Source organism: Myotis nattereri (genome assembly GCF_964212035.1).
Source record: "Myotis nattereri genome assembly, chromosome: 2".
Classification (NCBI taxonomy): Eukaryota; Metazoa; Chordata; class Mammalia; order Chiroptera; family Vespertilionidae; genus Myotis; species Myotis nattereri.
In genome coordinates this window covers 137,517,631-137,539,335 of record NC_138076.1, presented here as the reverse complement: position 1 = coordinate 137,539,335, position 21,705 = coordinate 137,517,631, and the positions used below count along the sequence as shown (strand labels likewise).

Below are 21,705 nucleotides of genomic sequence, written 5' to 3'. Positions count from 1 at the left end.
TCTTTAAGTCTGTTTTATCTGATGTAAGTATTGCTATTGTAGCTATTTTTGTGTTTCCATCTGCATGAAATACTTTCTTCATCCCTTTACTTTCACTCTGTGTGTCTTCTGATCTGAAGTGGGTCTCTTGTAGACAGCATATATGTAGGTCTTGTTTTATCTTGTTGTTGTTGTTGTTAATCTATTCAGCTACCCTGTGTCTTTAAACCATTTACCATAGGATCATTAAACCATTTATATTTAAAATGTTTATCAATAGGTACTTAGTTAATGCCATTTTTTTCATTAATATTTATGTTCCCAATTTTTTCCTTTTATTCTTCTTTAAAAAACTCCCTTTAAAATATCTTGTAATAATAATTAAAACAAATAAATTTCTTGTAATACTGGTTTGGTAGTGGTTAATTCCTTTGTCTTTTTGTTGTTTGGGAAGCTCTTTATTTTTGCTTTAATTTTAAATGATGGGTAGACCTCCTGGTTGTCAGTCCTTGCTTTTCATCACTTTGAATATTTCATGACATTCCCTTCTGGCCTAAAAAGTTTCTGCTGAGAAATCAGCTGACAGTTTTATGGGAGCTCCCCTGTGGGTAACTATCTGTCCTTTTCTTGCTGTTTTTAAGATTTTCTCTTTGTCTTTAACGTTAGCGATTTTAATTATGATGTCTTGGTTTGGGCCTCTTTGGATTCATATTGTTTGGGACTCTCTGCTTCTGTCCTTGGGGGATTTTTTTCCTTCCCTAGATTAGTGAAGCTTTCAGTCATTATTTCTTCAAATAGTTTCTCAGTCTCTTGCATGCTCTCCCCTCCTTCTGTGATACAGATGTTATGCTTGATGTTCTCCCTCAAGTTCCTTAAGCTATCTCATTGTTTTAAATTCTTTTTTCCCCCTGTTCTGATTGTTTTCTGCTACCTTGTCTTCCAAATTGCTGGTTTGATCCCCACTGTTGATTCCTTCAAGTGTATTCTTCACTTTAGTTATTGTATTTTTATTTCTTACTTTTTTTTTTTTACAGTTTCTATACATTTTTATGCTTACTTCTTTGTATAAGTTCTCTCTAAGTTTATTTATTCTGTTCAGCTAGTCCTCAGATGTTCATACAGGTTGATTTTTCTATACTTTAGTTGTAATTTGATGTGGTCATGGTAGAAGGTGAGCCCAACTTCCACCTTCTCTGCCATCTTGGGTCCTCCTCACTTAGCTTTTCAAGAAACTTTATCTGCTTATCCAGGAGAAAAAAAGGCAAAAAAAATTAATACCCCCTCTTCTGTTAATAGTCAGCTGAAAGTACAGAAGAAATTACTTTAAAATCATAGTTTCCCAAGATTTGTTCATATAGCAAAGGTGATTGATATTTATTTTTAGAAATTTCATACCTATTTAAAACAATTTTCTCTTATTAACATGCATAAACATTTTTCCACACATGTAAATATGTGATTCTTTAAATTTGCATTTTTACTGATTATTTACTCCTAGTCTCATTTTCTCTGATATTAGCTATGCCTTTTCCCTATTAAATGCTAGCTGCTAAGTTGATAAACTGTCAAAAGTTAATATATAGAAGTTAATAGATATTAGTGTATTGATCTGTATTTGAGATGTATTATATTTGTATATCAGAAGTAGAAATTTTTATAAAATGTAATCATGAGAATCTCCATTATTTTTCTTTTTTTAAAATTGGCTTCTACAGTATTTAATGTTGCCCTGAGCTTTATTATGATTGGCCCAGATTTACTTGAAAATTAAAAATTTAAAATATGTTTTTATTGATTTTAGAGTGAGAAGAAAGGAAAAGGAGAGAGAGAAACACATTGATGAAGGAGAGAAACATCGTCTGTCAAGGTTAATATTATTAGCATACTATTGAAATACTAATTAACTTCATTTTTAAATACTTTTTCCCCTTATTAGAAATACATTTAGTTTCAGGTCTATCTGAAGTAACCAAAGATGGGGTAACAAGAGAAATAACTGCATATTAAAAAATTACTACAATTAGAATTATGTGTAAGTGTTCTGTTATTCTGATGTCATAGTCATCATAAAATTATTTCCCCTTTTTCCACTTCAGATTTTAACTACACATGTTTTTTAACCCACTTAACATTCTTTTTTGTAATAATCTAAGGTCTAATTACTTTAAGAAAAATAAATTCTCAGACTTTTATAAGGGCTCCTGTTTCCCTGGGGTCGGATGAAATGACTGTTACAGAATTAGCGAAAAGCCCAGGCTACCAATGTAGACCCCTCACAATCTTTACAAAGAGATGAACTGGGAAAACATTGTGGTTAAAAAAACAACAGTCACGTTTATCTTAAGTTCCATGGAATTAAGTGGCTCTTTCCCCCCTCCCTAGGCCTTCTTTTTTTCTTTTGCCCCTCTCCATTGTGATTAAAATGTTTAACATAATTAACCTTATATTTTAAAATATTATACCCTTGATAATACCATTTTTTGGATGACAAATCTAGGTGTTCCATAGAATTTAAAAGTAAAAGCTTTGGAACCAGAAAGATACAACTTTTAGCTCCGTTGAGGTTAAGTAATATTAACCTTGACAACCTTCATCAATGTGTTTCTCTCCCTTTCCTTTCTTCTCTTTATCCTTTTGAGTGTCACTTTTCTGAATCACAATTTCCACATCTAATACCAATTGTATGATATTATTTGTTATGAGGAACAAACTATAAAATATACACACAAAATTAAAAATAGGTCTTTAAACTAAATAGAAATAATTCTTATCAAATACATTAGACACGCCTGACTTTATTTTCTTTTGCAGCTAGTCTGGCCCAGATAACTGATATAGTTTCAATTTTTAACCCTTTTTGGTGGTATCATGCTGATTTCAAATAAGAACTGAAAATTGGAGGAAACAAAAATGAGCATTTATCAGCTTATTTAATGCAGTTAGATGCTTCAGTTTTGTCAAAATTTGCATAGAACTCAAGATTTTGATATAGGAACTAAAGACATATATTAAAGTTCTGAGGTGAAAATAAATTAAAGCTGAAGGCAAAAGTGAAAAATGAGTCCTTACTGATTTTGATGACTGTGTTCATTGAACTAGTGAAGTGAAAATGCGGATGTTATAATCCAAAAAAACATAATTGCTCATATAGACCTGAATACTATGTAGCTAAGTTTAAAGTAATAACATAAAGAAAATCATAATTTTAGCTCATTTTAAGAGCAATGTATGCCAGAATTATAAGAAAATTATTTTAACTTTTCTAATAAAAATACCTAATATCTTTAAACTTTTTATGTAAATTAAAAATATTCTTGAAATAAATTACTCTAATCACCCTGCATTGATTTTGTGAACTATATCAGAGATAGGAAATTGCGGTAGTCATTTTAAAGTAAGTTTGTTTTTGCTCTGTAAACTTGGAACTACTATGTATTTGAATGGAGGTATTTATTGCTGTAGATGACATTATTTCTAGGAGGCACTCACATTTGATTTTCTCTTTAGAACAGCTTTAGCAAGGTGGGAGTATTTAATTGTTTTTTCTGCCTTTCAAAGAACATAAAATAAACTGTGGCAGATTCTGGACTAAGTACAAGAGGGGCTTTCTTTGTGAATGAAGGTCAAGTTTCTTAGTAAATGAATACCTTTTGGATACAATTGAGTATCAGTTTGAAGGGCCCTTGAGATATAAGAATTACTACTACTTCTTCCCTTTCTGATTTTTTAACAGAAAAATTTAGTTTTACTTTTGAAAGTAAAATAACTTCACAGATCAGATTTTGTAAAGCTTTTCCAGCAATATGTAGTAGTATCAGTTCGCCTTCTGTTCAAGTTATCATCATATATTGTTAATCTTAGGAAATCATGTTAGACAAGTCATATGTACTTGTTAAACTTTGCTTATTACATCTCTGTCATGCGTAAGGTATCTTCAGGGCACTTAGAAAATCGTAATAAAGTTCCCTAAGTCTCCAGCATCTTTGAGCAGCACCCATTTGTTTACACAGGTACAGGATGTTCTACTTCCAATGAGTTAACTGAAAATGGGATATATTTGAAGTTAAATTCCTAAAGAGATGTAAAATAATTATATTATTTGGTATGGAAAATATATTATGTAAAAATTGGGACCAGATAGTTTAATTTTACCCTTAGCAGTTCTGAGGGAATGACATATTTGGATGATTTATTTTATTTTCATATTATACTTTAGTCCCTCAATTAAATATGTAAAAATATTATTATAATATACTATTCTACTTTGTATTCAAATGCAATATTGAAAGAGTGAGACAGCCTTACCTCTAAGTAGATTCCAGTGCCTGGGAACAGATCTGGATCTTCCTGGTCATTAGCTTTGCTACTAAATGAGTTAACCTCAGTTTTCTCATCAATGAAATAGGTATAGTAATATACCTCAAAGGTTTTTATTAGGATCAGTAAGTTCTGGACTCATTTCACAAATGAGTGAGATCAGAATTTTATCTTTTATCTTTCTCTAACTGGCTTATTTCACTTAGCATAATGCTCTCCAGGTCCATCCATGCTGTTGCAAATGATAGAAGTTCCTTCCCTTTTGTAGCAGCATAGTATTCCATTGTGTAGATGTACCACAGTTTTTTAATCCACTCATCTGCTGATGGGCACTTAGGCTGTTTCCAAACCTTAGCTATGGTAAATTGTGCTGCTATGAATATAGGGGTGCATATATTCTTTCTGATTGGTGTTTCTAATTTCTGGGAATATATTCTTAGAAGTGGGATCACTGGGTCAAATGGGAGTTCCATCAAATAGTAAGTTTTAAGTAAATGAAAACACCTTTATGATTTTTATTATCATATACTAGTGGCCTGGTGCACGAAATTCATGCACAAGGGGCAGAGGGTGTCTCTCAGCCCGACCTGCACCCGCTACAATCTGGGATCCCTCTCATAATCCGGGACTGCTGGCTCCTAACTGATCGCCTGCCTGATTGCCCCTAACCGCTTCTGCCTGCCAGCCTGATCGCTCCCTAACTGCTCCCCTGCTGGTCTGATTGACGCCTAACTGCCCCCTTGCTGGCCCGATCACCCCCAACTGCCCTCCCCTGCCGCAACCCACCTCCTCTGCCGGGCCCTGCCTCCTCCATACTGCGCCGAGCCACGGGATACCCAGGCCTCAGCATGCAGAGTGGCTGCCGGGCCCTGCCTCTGCTGTGCGTGTGATGACATCATGCATGAGGGCCACCTAGGCTTTTATTAATATATATATATAATCTCCCCTCTATGTGTTCTCCTAGGTGAGAATTTCTCTGGGAATGGGATTGCTGGTCGGATTTGTCCTTGACTTATATATATGTATGTTACTTCTCTACCTACTCTTGTCCTTTCTTTTCCTTTTCTTTAATGCCACTTAGATTTATAGTGCTGCAAGGAAAAGCCATGAGATCAGACAGCAGTCCCCCGACCCCGTATAAGAACAACTTATAATACTCATTTTGTAAAACAACAGGAATAAAATGAGTACCCTAAATATTTTGAAACACTATTGGGGAAAACTGATAAGTTACTCTGATATTTTAGAAATAACTAATTATATATTTTTGAACTTCAAATAAGTGATTTATTATATTATCTTCTGAGTTTCAAGTGTGAATTGAATTCATCTGTCCACACTTGTCTACTGAAATACAGACTTTAAAAGCATGGGTACTATTTTTGGGCTTCATCAGAATTTCTTGGAAGAATAATAGTAATTGAGGATTTTATTTCAATAAAACTGTACTTGAAAAAATCACCACATGAGTTGAACTCCTAAATAAAATATATGGGCCTAAAAATGTAAATGACATTACATGTTAATGAAAATACAAGATCTTTTAAGTCCAAAGTATAATTACCAAGTGAAAATTTGAAGATAATCCCAAACATCTGTTTAGAATTGTTTTAGTACAAGAAAAAGTTTAGTGAATGTTAAAACCCTTTATTCCTTAAGTTGGATATAGGATAACTCCATCTCTATTTAAAAGAACGTGGGTGTGACTTTCATTTTTCGTTTCTCCCTTCCCCTTTAACCTAGCTGCAGGGTGTTAGTTTAATTTTCTTCTTTGGCTTGTGGCATGTTTTCAGGATGATCCCTGCAAGTTTCCTCTCTTTGATTCATATATTTATTTGATTTTATCTCTATTGCTAAGTTCATCTTCCCTTTGTACTATAGGCAGCTCCTTCAATGTACTTAATTTGCATCCTTCAATTTATGATATACTCTTATAAATTACGCAGTGATGTCTTGGGTGCAAATGAAATTTTAATATTTATAACTGCTGTTGTGACATGGAATGCATTCAATATTTTGTCACTTTGTAGACCTTTTTAAGGTCCATTCATGTTACAGTGTTTACATGGAATTTGTTGCTGCATAGTAATCCATAAAGTCTATGGATGTTTCCCAGGGTAGACAATCAGTTACTTTACTATCAAGCAAAAGTAAGGCTAAACACCCTCTATGTGTTCTCTTAGGTGAGAATTTCCCTGGGAATGGGATTGCTGGTCAGAGTTTGTCCTTGACTTAGGAATGACATTCGTTCATTTGACTGAGTATTGTCAGATAGGATAACAAATGGCTGGCCCAGGCTGCACTGCCACCAACTCTGCACAGGGTCCTTCCCCTACTAGTGCTCGTCTTTATCCAATTTTCTATTTGTTGCAAATCTGAGTAGAAATTATATTTTGTTATCATTTGCATTTCTCTGAGTTACTAATAAATTTGAGTATTAGTTAAAATGCTTGGTATTTATTTTGTCTTTCCTCTATAGGTTAATAACTCTATAGGTTAAGTGTGTACACATGAAATCATCATATTAGCCTATTTAAGATGTACATTTTGTATTCCACCTTAATATATTTTCCTTTAAACTGGAATATATCTGCATTAGCTAGATTTTAAATGATTTCTCAATTCAACCGTGATTTTTACTTTTTGTTTTATTATTGAAACATGATAAATGAACAACTTTCATGAAAAGAATTACTATTTGACTGCTGGTGGGATTTTTATTAGGTCATATGGTTTAGGATGCTTTTCTATTTTTTGTATTAATCTTTACGTTAGCATTGAGTTTTGGTAGCATTGATGCAAAAATCAATCACCTTTAAATTTGGAAATGGCGATAGCAGTTTTTACGCCAAAAATGTGTGTGTCAGTTTTAGACTTTGTTTTGGCAGCTCTTACTTTAAAAACCTAAAATATGTTTTTGTAAACACTGTATTGAAGAACAATTATCTAAGGGAGAGGGGATTTTTAAGTGGCATTGTTTTCAGACTTGGGTTTGATGAAATCCTTGATGTCAGTGTGCTTTCGCTAAAGACCACCAGGAACACACTGTAATAAGGAAGATGACTTACTTCTTATACTGAGGGACCAATGTACCATGGGACCCTGTGGTGTCTCATTACATATCCTGTAGTCGGAACTGGACTATGGTTGGGTGATTTCGGAGAAGTTATAAGGAATGAGGGGTGTCCTTTAGACTTGATGCTACGACCATTTTATGACTGGATAAATAAATCATTTCTAGCAAGCGAGGGATGTTTGATATTTTGTGGATTGTTATACAGTGACCCTTTTCTCTTTTCATTTAATAAAATTATGAAGTAGTCTTGCTTTTTCGTATTTATCGTGGTCTCAGAGTAATCTGACCTCAAGCTGGTATTCTACCAGATTCTGTATGTTTCTCCCTCTCTCCACCCCAACCTGTTTCTTTCTTCCCCTCTTCCTCTCCCTCCTTCCCTCTTTTATCCAAAAGCAATTAAAATGTTTTAAAATATATGCTTAATTGCAGAATTTCCCCCCACCCCCCCACCCCGAGTCACCCAGGGTAGTGACTTAATTATAAAGATGTGACATATTGTGAGAGATTTCATTTGGACAAAAAACAAGAAAGTTAGTTTTACCTTGTAGCTTTGCCACAGATAACCTTGCCCATGATTGGTTGCCTCCTGCATGAACTCTAACCAGGGCCCAGGCCAGGGAGGAGCCTGCAACTGAGGTACATGCCCTTGACCAGAATGTATGTGCCCTTGACTAGAATCAAAACCCGGGACCCTTAAATCCATAGGCCGATGCTCTATCCACTGGGCCAAACTGGCTAAGGCTTAATTTCTTAATTGTAGTCTCACTTTGAAATAGCCCTCTCCGTCTGCTGCCTGTCGCAGTGGAAGCCACCCTACTCTTGCCCTCTTCATTCACTGCAGCTACCTTTGGTCTCTCTGTTCGTTCTGCTATTCCCTTGCAGTGAGTGCTACTCCCTTGCAGTGAGTGCTATTCCCTTGCAGTGAGCACCTCCTCCACAGAAGAGGCAGAGTGATCTTTTCAAATACATTAAGATATATCACAAAACTCCTCTCTGAAAGCTCTCCCCCATGCATTGCAAGTCAAGTAACCCTCAGACTTTAGCAGATCCTGAAGGACTCCTGCTTGCCTCTGTGACTTCATCATGGCTTTTCTTTTCATCTTGCCACTACTCAACTGGCTGGCCTTTGTTGTTCTTGGAAATAATCAAATGCATTCTTGCTTTATATCCTTTAGTCTAACAATTCCCCTTATCTGGACTCATCAGTCTTTGTAAGTCTGGCTCCTTATCCTTTATTCCTTAGAGATCAAACCTATTTCCCTATTTGGAAGTTATCTCTGTCTAAATTAGCTTCATGGACTCTGTCTTGCTTTTATGTTATTTGTAGCACTTATCATCCATCCATCCATTCATTCATTTGTTCTGTTGTGTGGTACTCCCTTTCCCATCTCACTTCACTCCCCACTTCACACATAAGCTCTGAGTGCATGTCTGTACATTTCTAAGTGTGCAGTCCCTAAGGAAGTACGTGGCACAAAAGAGGGGATTAACCAAGATCTGTTTAGTAAATGAATATACTTATGAATGAATAAATGAACAAGCAACCAAATGAATGAACATATATTCTATACATATGTCTGTTGACTATTAACAAGAGGAATGCTTGTTAGTTTATTATTTAATTGAGGTATAGCTATCTGAAAAAAAAAAGTCAATCTCTTTCTCTGGAAATACACCTTAAAATATAATGTTCTTTTGAGCATGGTCTAGGACTATGGTTTAGATGGTATAGCATCCTAATGATGTTTTCCTGATGCTTAAAATAATATTTGGATGCATTTCTCTGGAGTGGTTCTAATGTAAATATGGTTCCATTTATAAATGTCACAATCAAATCAGAACTTTGGGAGAGGTGAGGTGGGTTGAAAAATAGCCTGGGTGTTAGAAGTTTCTGTAGAGTCATGATTCATTAATTTGTAGGTGAGGGCCTACATATAAAATACACATGGTATTATGCCTATTAAGTTTGAAAATAATTATAATTTATTTTACTATTTGTTTTCCCTACTTTGTATTTCTTGTTGTTGCATTTAGTGTTTGAATTTGACAGTAATTTAAATTACCTCTTTTATATTTCAATTTAAGGATTCAATTTCTATAGACATAATATCAAGGCCTAAAGCATAGTGTGTGAATGTCGTTTTGCAGAGGAAGATGAAATGTGGTATTAAAATGTTAGGTGGAGGGCAGCAAACAGCCAGCCTTGGTTTGGAATCCCTCCTGTAATTAATACTCCAGTATTAACTTCTCCTTGAATCTGTTTCCTCATCCAAAGGGTGGGCATAATATTTGTGTTCAGGACTGTGTTGAGAATTCAGCTGATGTATTTAAGTTTGTGGCATGGTGCATGTAACATTATTAGGTTGGGACAATTGTTAAGTTCAGTCCTTTTTCTCTCTTTTCCGTCAGCAGCAAGAGGAGGTATTTGACTTTCCAAATACAAAAGATTATTATTCTGTGTAGATAATATGATTGCATAAAGTGTATAATATTTGACATTTTTCTATAATCAATGCTTGACTCTGTAATTTGCAAAGAGCATCAACCACAACAATATCAATGGTAATAGCAAATGTTTATTGTTTGCCATGTGTCAGACACTGTCTTAAACACCCTACATATATTAGTAACTTTTTAAAAATATATTTTTATTGATTTCAGAGAGGAAGGAAGAGGGATAGAGAGATAGAAACATCAATGATGAGAGAGAATCACTGATCAGCTGCCTCCTACACACCCCACACTGGGGATCAAGCCTGCAACCCAGGCGTGTGCCCTGACCAGGAATTGAACCATGACCTCCTGGTTCATAGGTAGATGCTCATCCACTGAGCCATGCCGTCTAACTAATTTATTAATATCACAAAGCCCATGAGATACTAATTCCCATTTTACAGATGAGTAAACTGAGACACAGACTGTTAAATTATAGGGCACATAAGCACATCTGGGCTTGAAAGATTCTATACTTAGGCATTAAAAAAATGATACTTAAAAACTGCTTTCATTCTTCAGGTAGACTCAGTAATCACCCAAATATATCTTGACACAAACTTTCCCATCCCCATCTAGATGTGAGGGACTCTAGTTTTAGGACTTGACACCCTATCTTTCTTTGTGCGAAGGAAGGAAGACAAGAGAAGCATCCCAGTTTGAGGGCTAGTTCTGCTTGAGAGTCATGCTATATGGGCAGCTGTTGATAAAAGAATTATGACTTTTATTCTTTTTAATGTTGAGAAATCATGATTATTTGGGGTGAAAAACAAAGGGCACACAAAATATAGATTCTTTTAATATGATTATATGTGGAAATACTGGGATACTGCTTTTCACACAAATGTGTTTGTTAGCAGGAAGGGTATAAAAGAACTTTATTATACTTAACTGTTTTACGAAGCATGTTTTACTGATATGTCCCAGTGCCCATTAAGCCTCTTTATAGCTTTGATCTTGTTTAGTTTTCCTGCTTTTCATTCCCAGTTCTCCTATGTCATTTATCAGTTTTTAAATATTTGAATGAGATCTTTGTTTATTTTAAGGTGATTTCTTACAGTTTCTGGCCCAGTTAGCATACAGTAATTTCAGGCCATGAAGACCCCTACTGAAATTCGAAAGACCATGAAGTCTTTGTAGGTGATCTTAAGATAACATTGTTCTTGGCCTTATGATGAACTGTATATGTGTATCAGCTTTGAGACATAATAATTACTTTAGATTTTTTTAGGCTTTGGTTGCACTTAATCTTCTGGTTTGATGAAATGTTAGACTATAAAGGAAATAAATTTTCCATCTTAAAAATGTTTTATGAAGCTTTTCTCTCCCCGTGGTACTTCCTGATGGCCTGATACTATGTCACGTATAATTGGATTGATACTCAGCCTGAATACTTCTTTCTCTTCTTGGCAGCATGGGGTAACCTTGGAAATGTTCTGAAGAGTCAGAGCAAAATTTCCGAAGCTGAAAGCGCCTATAGGAATGCTTTGTACTACCGTAGCAACATGGCTGACATGCTTTATAATTTGTGAGTATGCATTGCTTTGTCTGGTTTGGTTCATCTTTGAAACCTGTGGCGAGAGGGACTATTGATTTAACTGCTGGAGATGGAGATGATAACTGTTTTCTGAAATAGTTTTTTCATTAATCATACCTCAGAGACTAGTAGGTGGATGGTATTTGTGACTTCCTTGTTATGGGCCACCTCATTGATATTCATGTGTATTGATGTGACACAACTGAAGTACTGTGCCATGTAACAAAAATTGGTTTAAATGCTTTTAAATTTTTTAAAAATTTGTTCCATTAATACTTAGATGGGTTCATAAAATAAACCTGCTATGGTTGATAATTTATATAATTGATATCTTGACTATTAGTAATAATAGATTTTATCCTCTATTAAAAAATTGCTTCCAAGTATATGTAGAACATGTATTAGTGAATAAGATAACGGCTCTTCTTTTATTTGTCCCCTCTCCAGTGGTACTAATAATTAGGTTGGGATAATTGGATAATTTAGAATCTTTGTGTACATTGGATTAGAAAAATCTCTAGGGGAAAAATTGGTTTTGTTCTTTAAATAGAAAGTCTCTAGGGGTACAGTGAGATGTGAATGGGTAAATGCAAATTAACCAAAATCCCTTTTTTGGCCTCTTATATTTATGACACTTTTGTTTATAAGTAATAGAAACGTAGTCTAAACTTGCTTAAACACAGAAGAGGTTTTATTAACTCCCATAACTGAAAATTCCTGCCATTAACTAGATGTGGCACAATTAGATCCAGCTGCTTTATTATGCTGTAAGAATTTGTCTACATTTTGTGGCTCTGGTTCCTCTAGGTTCGCTTCATTCTTTGTGGAACTCTGTCTATATCAATGGGAAAGATGATTCTTATACTGTTATGTGTATAACATCCTGACTCCTCAGTCTCAGAAGAGATTGTCTTGGTGTCTCTCTTAATTCTGTAAAAAGGTCTTGCTATATCTTCCTGGGGTTATGTGTCCTCTCTTGGATGAAACACTGGGCAGTGTGGCAGGGGCTATAAGATACCACTGTTGACAGTGCCACGGAAGTTGGAGTGGAGTGGAGTGGAGGGGAGGAAAGTGGAGTGAAGGGGAGTGGATTGGAGTACCAATTCCCTGCTGGAAGAGACCAGGCAGAATAAGATGTCACTGCTGTGACTAATGAATACTATGTAATATTGACAATATCAAAGTTATCTGTCAGCTCTAATTTTTAGCATGTATTTATGCCCTGGTTGCATCTAAGTCTTTTGTACTGTCTAAATCTAAAAACACAGATAAAAAGGTACAATAAAAGTTAACAGGAAAAAAGATTTAGATTTTTAACGTCCAACAGACAGGGTGAGCTCAGTTTAATTTCCTGTTTATATACTTACCTTGTTATTGCTTTGTTTTTTATCTTGATTGTTGAAAGTATTACATATGTCCCCCTTTTCCGCCTGCTAGCCGGTCCCTGCCCCCCACCCCAGGCCTTCACACTGGGGTCTCAGTCTCACGGCCTGTGGTCTAAATTAGGTCAGCGTGTGTTTTGTGTTGACCTGCACAGATTTAATTTTTTCTTTTTTCACCTGGAAGGCTTTCAGATGGGGCACATCCTTTCCAGCTTGCACAACCCCTGTTGCTCTCTGCTGTGTTTCATGCTCACCAGATATATCACCATCCTTTTCCCTGAAATAATTTAGTCTACATCTTTTTCTTTTTACTTGAATAAATATATCTTGATATTCCTACAAAGTCTTTTCCCACATCTCCATCTAAATATTGTGATGTAACTATATTATTGATTAATGGAATCTTTATTTCATGAAAAAAACCTTATCAACTTGATAAATTTACACAAATGTTCCTTTTTTATTTTTTATTTTTATTTTTGTATATGAAAGTAATGTTGTCAAAGGGGCCTTGCAATATGGGATGAGAGTTTTCTTGTGGTGTTCATTCTTTCATACATTTTGGGGGAGAAAATAAGCTGAACAACTAGTACTCTGTTTTGATCTTATTTTTCTCTCTTTTATCCATAGTTCTCTATCTCTTGTGGATACCTCTTGGGCAAAGGTTGAAAGAAAAAAGGAAATGTATCTATCTAGGCTTATTCTTTTTTGAGAAGAGAAATTTATTCTATTAGATAAATTCAATTTACATGTAATCTAAAAGTTGCACCTTTAAAACTCCACTATCTAGATACATATATAAACTATGAAAATATATGTATATACTTTCTCAAACCCTAATGAAAAATCCTTGTTGGAGAAATGATTGCTAACAAGTAACACAATCAGTTTTTTCTCCCCCCCCCCCCCACACTAAATGTAGTAAAATCAGCTATGTCAAAAATGCCATAGATAGCTCCATAATATTTTTACTAATAATGACAGGGTTTTATTTTTTTTTAACTACATTTAACTGTTAACTCAAAGGAAAGGCTTAAATTCCACAAGAAGTGTTGGCAATGATTTCAACGTATTAGATTATGTAACCCATGTCATTGACAGAAATCTGATAGTCAATAATTATATTTCAAAATAGGGAATTTTTCAATGGTTTTTAAAATCAAATATCAATAAAATGCACCAAGATAAGTCTTTTACAACCCATAATATTATAAATATATGATATCATATTTCTCTAGGAACAAACTTTTTCTTTTCTACCTATTTATATAGGTAGGAAGTTTTCTCAAAGATAGTTTAGAGAATATTTGGGGAAAAATTTTCTTTTCATATGTATATGCTATTTTTAATACATAATTCTCTCTGATGTATAGAAATTGCTCCTTGTGCTATTTCAAATCCTGAAAGAAAATGAATTTGCTTTGCTCAATCTTACCAGTAAGTAAACTTAACCTAATAATGCTCCTTTGTGGTAATAGCAGGTTTTAATTACTTTTCATGTCATCAGTTATAGTTATGTATCTTAAAGATGCTTTATGACCAAAGCCTGAAATGAATGAGTATGTATTAGTTGCATGAAATACTCATATTCACTGATGAATTTTAAAAGCTTTTGGAAATTATACACTTCTGTTAAATCCTGTACTTTTAGTCAGTAACCTAGATATTTTTAAACGAATTCAATGTTCATAAAGCTACTGCTTTGTAAATTATTAAAATTTTTCATATTAGAAATTTTTACTAGGGAGATATATATGATTATGTAACTTCACAAAATAGATCCAGGGATATGGAACAGACTGACCAATCTCAAGGGAAGAGGAGAGATGGGAAGAGTTTAACGAAAGAATTTATATGCATATATGATTAACCCATGGACACAGACAATAGTGCAGTGAAGGCCTGGGGAAGGGAGCAGGAGCAGGGTAAAGGTGGTCAGTGGGGGGAAAAGGGGACTTCTATAATAATTTCAACAATAAAGACAAATTAGAAAAAAACCACAAGCAATCATTACTAAAGGGAGGTATACCAACATTGACCAGCCACAGGATGATTCTAGGGGTCAGAGAGAATCCTAAATTAGTCCCTGTATATTGAATTTTATGTTTAAATTTTTTTAAAAATATGACTAGCACATTTAAAAAGCACATCTAAATATTGTTCTATGTCAGGATAGATAAATATGATTTGAAATATTATTAAGTAAATACTTGTATAAATGATATTTGGTTATATCTGAAGTTGGGCAGCATTGCCTGATAATATCTTCAAACTTTGAGGACAGTTTTTTTCCCCCAGTATTAATATCAAGTTTTACATGAGAAGTGCATATAAATGGTTATATATCTTTTTAATAAATGTATGAGATAATATTGATTCTTTTTTCTTGATAGCAATTACTTGAATTACTTACATATACCAAGCACTCTTCTTAATTCTTTACAAATGTTATCATAGTTTGTCTTTAAATGAAGCCTACAATATGAGGAAAATGAAACTCAGAGGCAATTTCTCTAAGGTCACACAAATAGTAGAGGAGCTGGAATTTGAACTTAAGAGATTAAGAAAAAAGTTAACTCTATATCCCATAAAATCACATTTCTACAGAATAAACAAAAGGTGTGAGAAAAAAGCCTCAATGTATATCTTTCAAATTCAGAAAAAACATCAATTCAAATAACCTTTACACGTAGAATATTTGAAATTAAATCTAATAGAGAATATAAATTAACTTTTTATGTCAGTTACTCTGTTTACTGAACTCATGCTGTAGAATTTTGTTAGAAAGATTATCAGTGGATTTGTAGCACTGAGGTAAGAGTTGCTTTGAAGAAGAAATTGCATCAAAAAGCCTTATTAAATGTCTAAATTATTCCTGGCCAGTGTAGCTGAGTTTGTTAGTCATCGTCCCATGCACCATACGGTTGCAGGTTCCATTCGTGGTCCGGGCAAATGACCAGGTTGCAGGCTCAATCCCTGATAGGGGGCATGCAGGAGGCAGCCTATCAATGCTCTGCTCTCACATCGATGTTTCTCTCTCCCTCTCCCTTCCTCATTCCCTAAAATTCAATTTTTAAAAATAGTTCTTAAAAACATAAATTCATTAATTATGAACTATTGATACCATGTCAATCCATGCTTACAGATAATAGTCACATAATGTGAAGTTTAAAGTAGTACTTACTTCTACTCTTAGTAGCAATAGAAATAGTACACTCATTGCACATCCTTATATTCAGCCTTCTATTTATATTGCCCAATTTATTGAAATGCATTACTTCACATGACTAAGTTTTTTAAATACCTGGTATAATAGATCTTCATTATGATGCTGGTTTTTATTTTCAAGTATAGGAAATTTTCAGAAACAGAAGAGATGGGCCATTGCTTAGTGATTTACACTGTCAAATTTCACAAATACATGGTCAACTTTCAACCTTGTAAACTACACCACTCACTGACGTTTGAAATAGAATTGATTTCTAGGCTGAAAAATACTCAGCTGATGTTCTTTCATTGTTGTTATAGATTCGTCCCAGTCACTTTGTTCCAAATGATATTTAAATAATAATTCAATAGAACATTAAATATTTCATTAGGGATTTGATCTCAGAATTCAGGTAGTAAATACAGGGCTGGGTAAAGGTAAGTTTACAGTTGTTCATAAGGAAAATAATGCAATAATAAATAATAATTCAAAATTAAACTCTGTTTCACATACTCACAACTAACTGTAAACCTACTTTTGCTGTGTATGATGTGGTTTAATCAGTTTCTGATTATCTTACATAACAGAGCCGATCATTTCTGAGGAAAATAGAGATTTTGCCACTTTAAGCTAGTTGCCTTTTCTATGTTAAAATAATCTAATTAATTATCCAATCTGAGAAGCTAGGAAAGAAACAATAAAATAAACTAATAAATTTAAAGGAAATAAAAAGAAAGAAATGTTAATAAAATATAATATATGAGCTTGTTCTTTAAAAGATGAACAATTTCTGTCAATGGTAATATGGAAAAAAATATAAAATCTCAAATATACAGCATTGAAAATCAGAAAAGGGCTACAACTAGATATATGGAAAGTTAAAATAACAAAATGTAATTAAATATATGAAAGTCTTAGATATGAATGCTTTTTTTGAAAAATAGAAATGGCCAACATTGGCACAAGAAGAGGTAGGCAATCTGAATTAAAAATACCAGAAAATTTTGAAAACCACATTAAAGAATCTTTTCCACTAGGAACCAAATTAGGGATTTCATGAGTTCTGTCAAATCTTTGATGAAGTGGTATTTCTTGCACCTAGTTGCACTTTTCATTTATTTTTGTGAAGCTAGATAATGCTGATAGCAAAGGTCTGATTAGATTTAACACCAAAAACAAAAAGAGAATAGCAACTCCCCAATATCCCCTCCCTCCAGAAAACCCAAAACAGAACAAAAAGCAAACAAGCAAGAACAAAATAACAGGACCAGGACAGGCCAATTATACTTATTAATATAACTGTTGACATGTCTTAAATTTAATGTAGTGGATGCAGCAGCATGTTAAAGATTAAAACACCACTATCAGATGGCATTTATTTTTAGATTTATGGTATACAATATTACCATTCAGTTACTCTATTCTTTTAATTTAAAAAGTCAGAAGAGGAAAAGTATATGATCATCTCTAGAAATGCCATGAAGCCTTTTGATCAACATCTGCCTCAGAGAACAAGACTTATCAATAAGCTGGGAATAAATAAATAATTGTGCAATATAAAGAATATCTGTCTAAAGTTAATATTGAAGCACAGTGGCCATTTTCATTCATATTCAGCTTGTTGATGTAGTGACAATTTCTTATTGATTATTGTATTTTCCCATACTTATAGGAATTCTAACTATATTTGTTAGTTTTATAAATGAATTATTAAATCCATATCAGAGCAGAGAAGATCCCATTTGTCAATGTAAGTGATAAGATTAGTAATGGGTATTAGATAACTATGGTTTTTGAATTGTTTAAATGTATTTTGATCATTATCCCTAAACCAGTTGAAGCTATAAAGCCCCTTCTTGAGTTAGATATCTAGAGTTATTTTTTTTCTTGCAATTTCAGAAGCAAACACATTCCTATTAGGGTTGCTGCGTGTAGCAGTTTGCTAAGACTGCCATGACATAGTACCACAAGCTTGGTACTTAAAACAATAAAAATGTATTGTGTCGTGGTTTTGGATGTGGACAGACTGAAATGAAGGTGTCCACAGGGCCATGCTCCCTTTGAGACCTGGAGGGGAATTCTTTCCTGCTTCTTACTGTACTTTGCTGGTTTTTTTGGCGTTCCTGGGCTTACAGCTACATAACTCTCATCTCTGCCTCTGTTATCACAACGTTTCCCCTGTGTTTCTCTGTCTTCACATCCTCAGGCTACCAGTCATAGGATTAGGGGCCCACCCATGCTAATTGGACATTTTACATCTGCAGAGACCCTATTTCCCCCAAATTTCATATTCTACGGTACTGAAGGGTTAGAATGACAGCATATCTGATTTTGAAGAGACAATTTAACCAATAACAGTTGCCTTTTGGGAGCTTCCATTTAGGAGAGATAGAGCTCAGGCAGTGGATTTTAATGGGGAGGGGACTGGGTAAAGATTCCTTTATGAAGCTAAAATTTTGTACAGGATTTCAATAAGTTTATATGTTTCATGATGCTAAGAACTCTGTCCTAGGAGGAAGTATCTTAGGGGGATGCAGCAGTGCGGAAAATGGGTGCAGAACTGATACATTTATGTGTTCATGCAGGGTTAGGTTGAAAACCTTTGAGAGATTAGAAGGATCAAAGATTACAGAATGGAAGTGGTGCTCTCTGGCGTGCAGCTGAGCCATCCTTTGAGTTCTGCTGAAAACCAGCAGGAGAAACTCACGAGAAGTGAGGACATGAAAATGAAAGAGAAAGTAACTGGAGGCCGAATGGCAAGAGTTCAGGACAGGGTTTCCCACCAGGTTCCCTGGATGTGTGTATGTGTATGTGAATGTGAATGTGTATGTGTATGTGTTTGTGTATGTGTATGTGTATGTGAATGTGTATGTGAATGTGAATGTGTATGTGTATGTGTTTGTGTATGTGTATGTGTATGTGAATGTGAATGTGTATGTGAATGTGAATGTGTATGTGTATGTGTTTGTGTATGTGTATGTGTATGTGTATGTGTATGTGAATGTGTATGTGTATGTGTTTGTGTATGTGTATGTGTATGTGTATGTGTATGTGTATGTGAATGTGCATGTGTATGTGTTTGTGTATGTGTATGTGTATGTGTATGTGAATGTGTATGTGTATGTGTATGTGTATGTGTTTGTGTATGTGTTTGTGTATGTGTATGTGTATGTGTATGTGTATGTGTATGTGTATGTGTATGTGAATGTGTATGTGTATGTGAATGTGTATGTGTATGTGAATGTGTATGTGTATGTGAATGTGAATGTGTATGTGTATGTGAATGTGTATGTGTATGTGAATGTGTATGTGTATGTGTATGTGAATGTGTATGTGAATGTGTATGTGTATGTGTATGTGAATGTGTATGTGTATGTGAATGTGTATGTGTATGTGAATGTGTATGTGTATGTGAATGTGAATGTGTATGTGTATGTGAATGTGTATGTGTATGTGAATGTGTATGTGTATGTGAATGTGTATGTGTATGTGAATGTGTATGTGTATGTGAATGTGAATGTGTATGTGTATGTGAATGTGTATGTGTATGTGAATGTGTATGTGTATGTGAATGTGAATGTGTATGTGTATGTGAATGTGTATGTGTATGTGAATGTGTATGTGTATGTGTACTAGTATGTGTATTGTATATATGTATGTGTGTTTTATTCTGGGGACAGAGGAGCAGAGAAGGGTGTCCAGGGGATACTAGGTAAGCAGGCTGGTCTCCTAAAATTAGAGGTTATCAGACAGGAATACCTGGAAGTGCCTGGCATGTCTGATGTAAAGGAAATGGAGCTGAGAGATTTTGATGAAATTCCATTGCCTTGGGGTCACTAGGGCTCTGGGTACACAACTCATCTGGCCCTTTACTGATTCCTGGAATTTGGGGGGGCAGGTGCAGCTTGTAGGTACCTACCTGTTTACATGGCAAGAACATTTTAAACTGGTTTTTCCTGCTTGTTTACATTTTATTTTTTGAAAAATATGCCTGATTCAAAATTTTTGGTTTTTGCTCTGATTTTTAGTTGAACTTTTTAGAGTTTTCCCAATGATGTCATTTTCTCATTGCCTAGGAAGCCGCTGCACATACTATTTGTTTTGCCTGCAGCATTCTCTGCCATCTTCTCCCCTTCTGATCTGTTTCCACCCTACTCCCCATCCTTTCTGCTTGGCTAATACCTCAGCATCCTTTATATCTCACCTCAAATATTTTCCTGGGAAGATTTCTTGACACCTCTCCTTTTTTCTGAGTTGGAAGATAGGTACCTCTAACAAATCTCACCAGAGCAAGTACTACTTGGCTCTATTTGGTCTGAGTCCTAATAATATTTGTGATACCATGTTCTTCTTAATTAGAGCATAAGCTCTTTAAAGCCAGGGGAAGCTCTTTCTAGCCCCAGTGCCAAGCACAATGCCAGGCAAATGGGCTTAACATTATGTACATGTTGACGAATAAACGAGTGAGCCCTAACTGGTTTGGCTCAGTGGATAGAGCATCAACCTGCAGACTGAAGGGTCCCAGGTTCGATTCTGGTCAAGGGCATGTACCTTGGTTGCAGGCACATCCCCAGTAGGGGGTGTGCAGGAAGCAACTGATCGATGTTTCTCTCTCATCCATGTTTCTAACTCTATCCCTCTCTCTTCCTCTCTATAAAAAAATCAACCTACACTAATAAAAGGCAAAGATGCTAATTGACCATAACTTTGTGATGCCCAAGCCACGCCCACCAGCCAATCAGAGCAACTATATTCAAATTAACCCAACCAAGATGGCGGCTGGCAGCCACGGAGCTAGAGTAAGCAGGAGGCTTGGTTGCCCCGGCGATGGAGGAAGCCAAGCTTCCCGCCTGCTCTGGCCGGCTGTGGCCTCTGCAAAAGGCAACAAAGTTTCAATTATAGAAGATAAATAAATCCCAGATACCTGCTTCCAGCCAGCCTCCACTGGGAGCTTGGGTGGCTGGGGGCCGTGGCCAGCCTGCAAACAGCCATCAGCCCCTCACCCAGACTGGCCAGGCACCCCAGCAGGACCCCCCAACCTGAAGGGGCTGTGGCCAGCCTGCAAACAGCCATCAACCCCTCACCCAGGATGGCCACACCCTCATGGGGTGAGGGTCCTCTCTGGGGGGCTTGGCCAGCCTGAAAACAGCCATCATCCCCTCACCCAGGCTGTCCAGGCATCCCAGCGTGTTCCCCCACCGTGAAGGGGCTGTGGCCAGCCTGCAAACAGACATCAGCCCCTCACCCAGGCTGGCCAGGCACCCCAGCGGGACTCCCACCCTGATCCGGGACACCCTTCAGGGCAAACCAGCTGGCCCCTACCCGTGCACCAGCCCTCTATCCTATATAATTAAAGGGTAATATGCAAATTGACCCTAACAGCAGAGTGACTGGGAATCACTGGTCACTGTGACACACACTGACCACCAGGGGGCAGACACTCAATGCAGGAGCTGCCCTCTGGTAGTCAGTGTGCTCCCACAGGGGGAGTTCTGCTCAGCCACAAGCCAGGCTGACGACTGCCAGTACAGCGGTGGTGGTGGGAGCCTCTCCCACCTCCTCAGCAGTGCTAAGAATGTACAACTGCAGCTAGGTCTGCTCCCCATTGGCAAATGGACATCCCCCGAGGGCTCCTGGGCTACCAGAGTGATGTCTGCCAGCTTAGGCCCAATCCCCCAGGGAGCTGGCCTAAATCAGCAGGTGGTCATTCCCC

The 21,705-nt window shown here is 35.9% G+C and overlaps 1 protein-coding gene across 1 annotated transcript in view; it reads left to right on the top strand.

Moving 5' to 3' along the window:
* TMTC2 (transmembrane O-mannosyltransferase targeting cadherins 2) overlaps positions 1–21,705 on the top strand; it is a 403,304-nt gene that overhangs the window by 215,364 nt on the left and 166,235 nt on the right. The window contains exon 4 of the mRNA XM_081084170.1: positions 11,279–11,393. Within this exon, the coding sequence (XP_080940296.1) occupies positions 11,279–11,393 (115 nt within the window). The remainder of the gene's footprint in view (positions 1–11,278; positions 11,394–21,705) is intronic.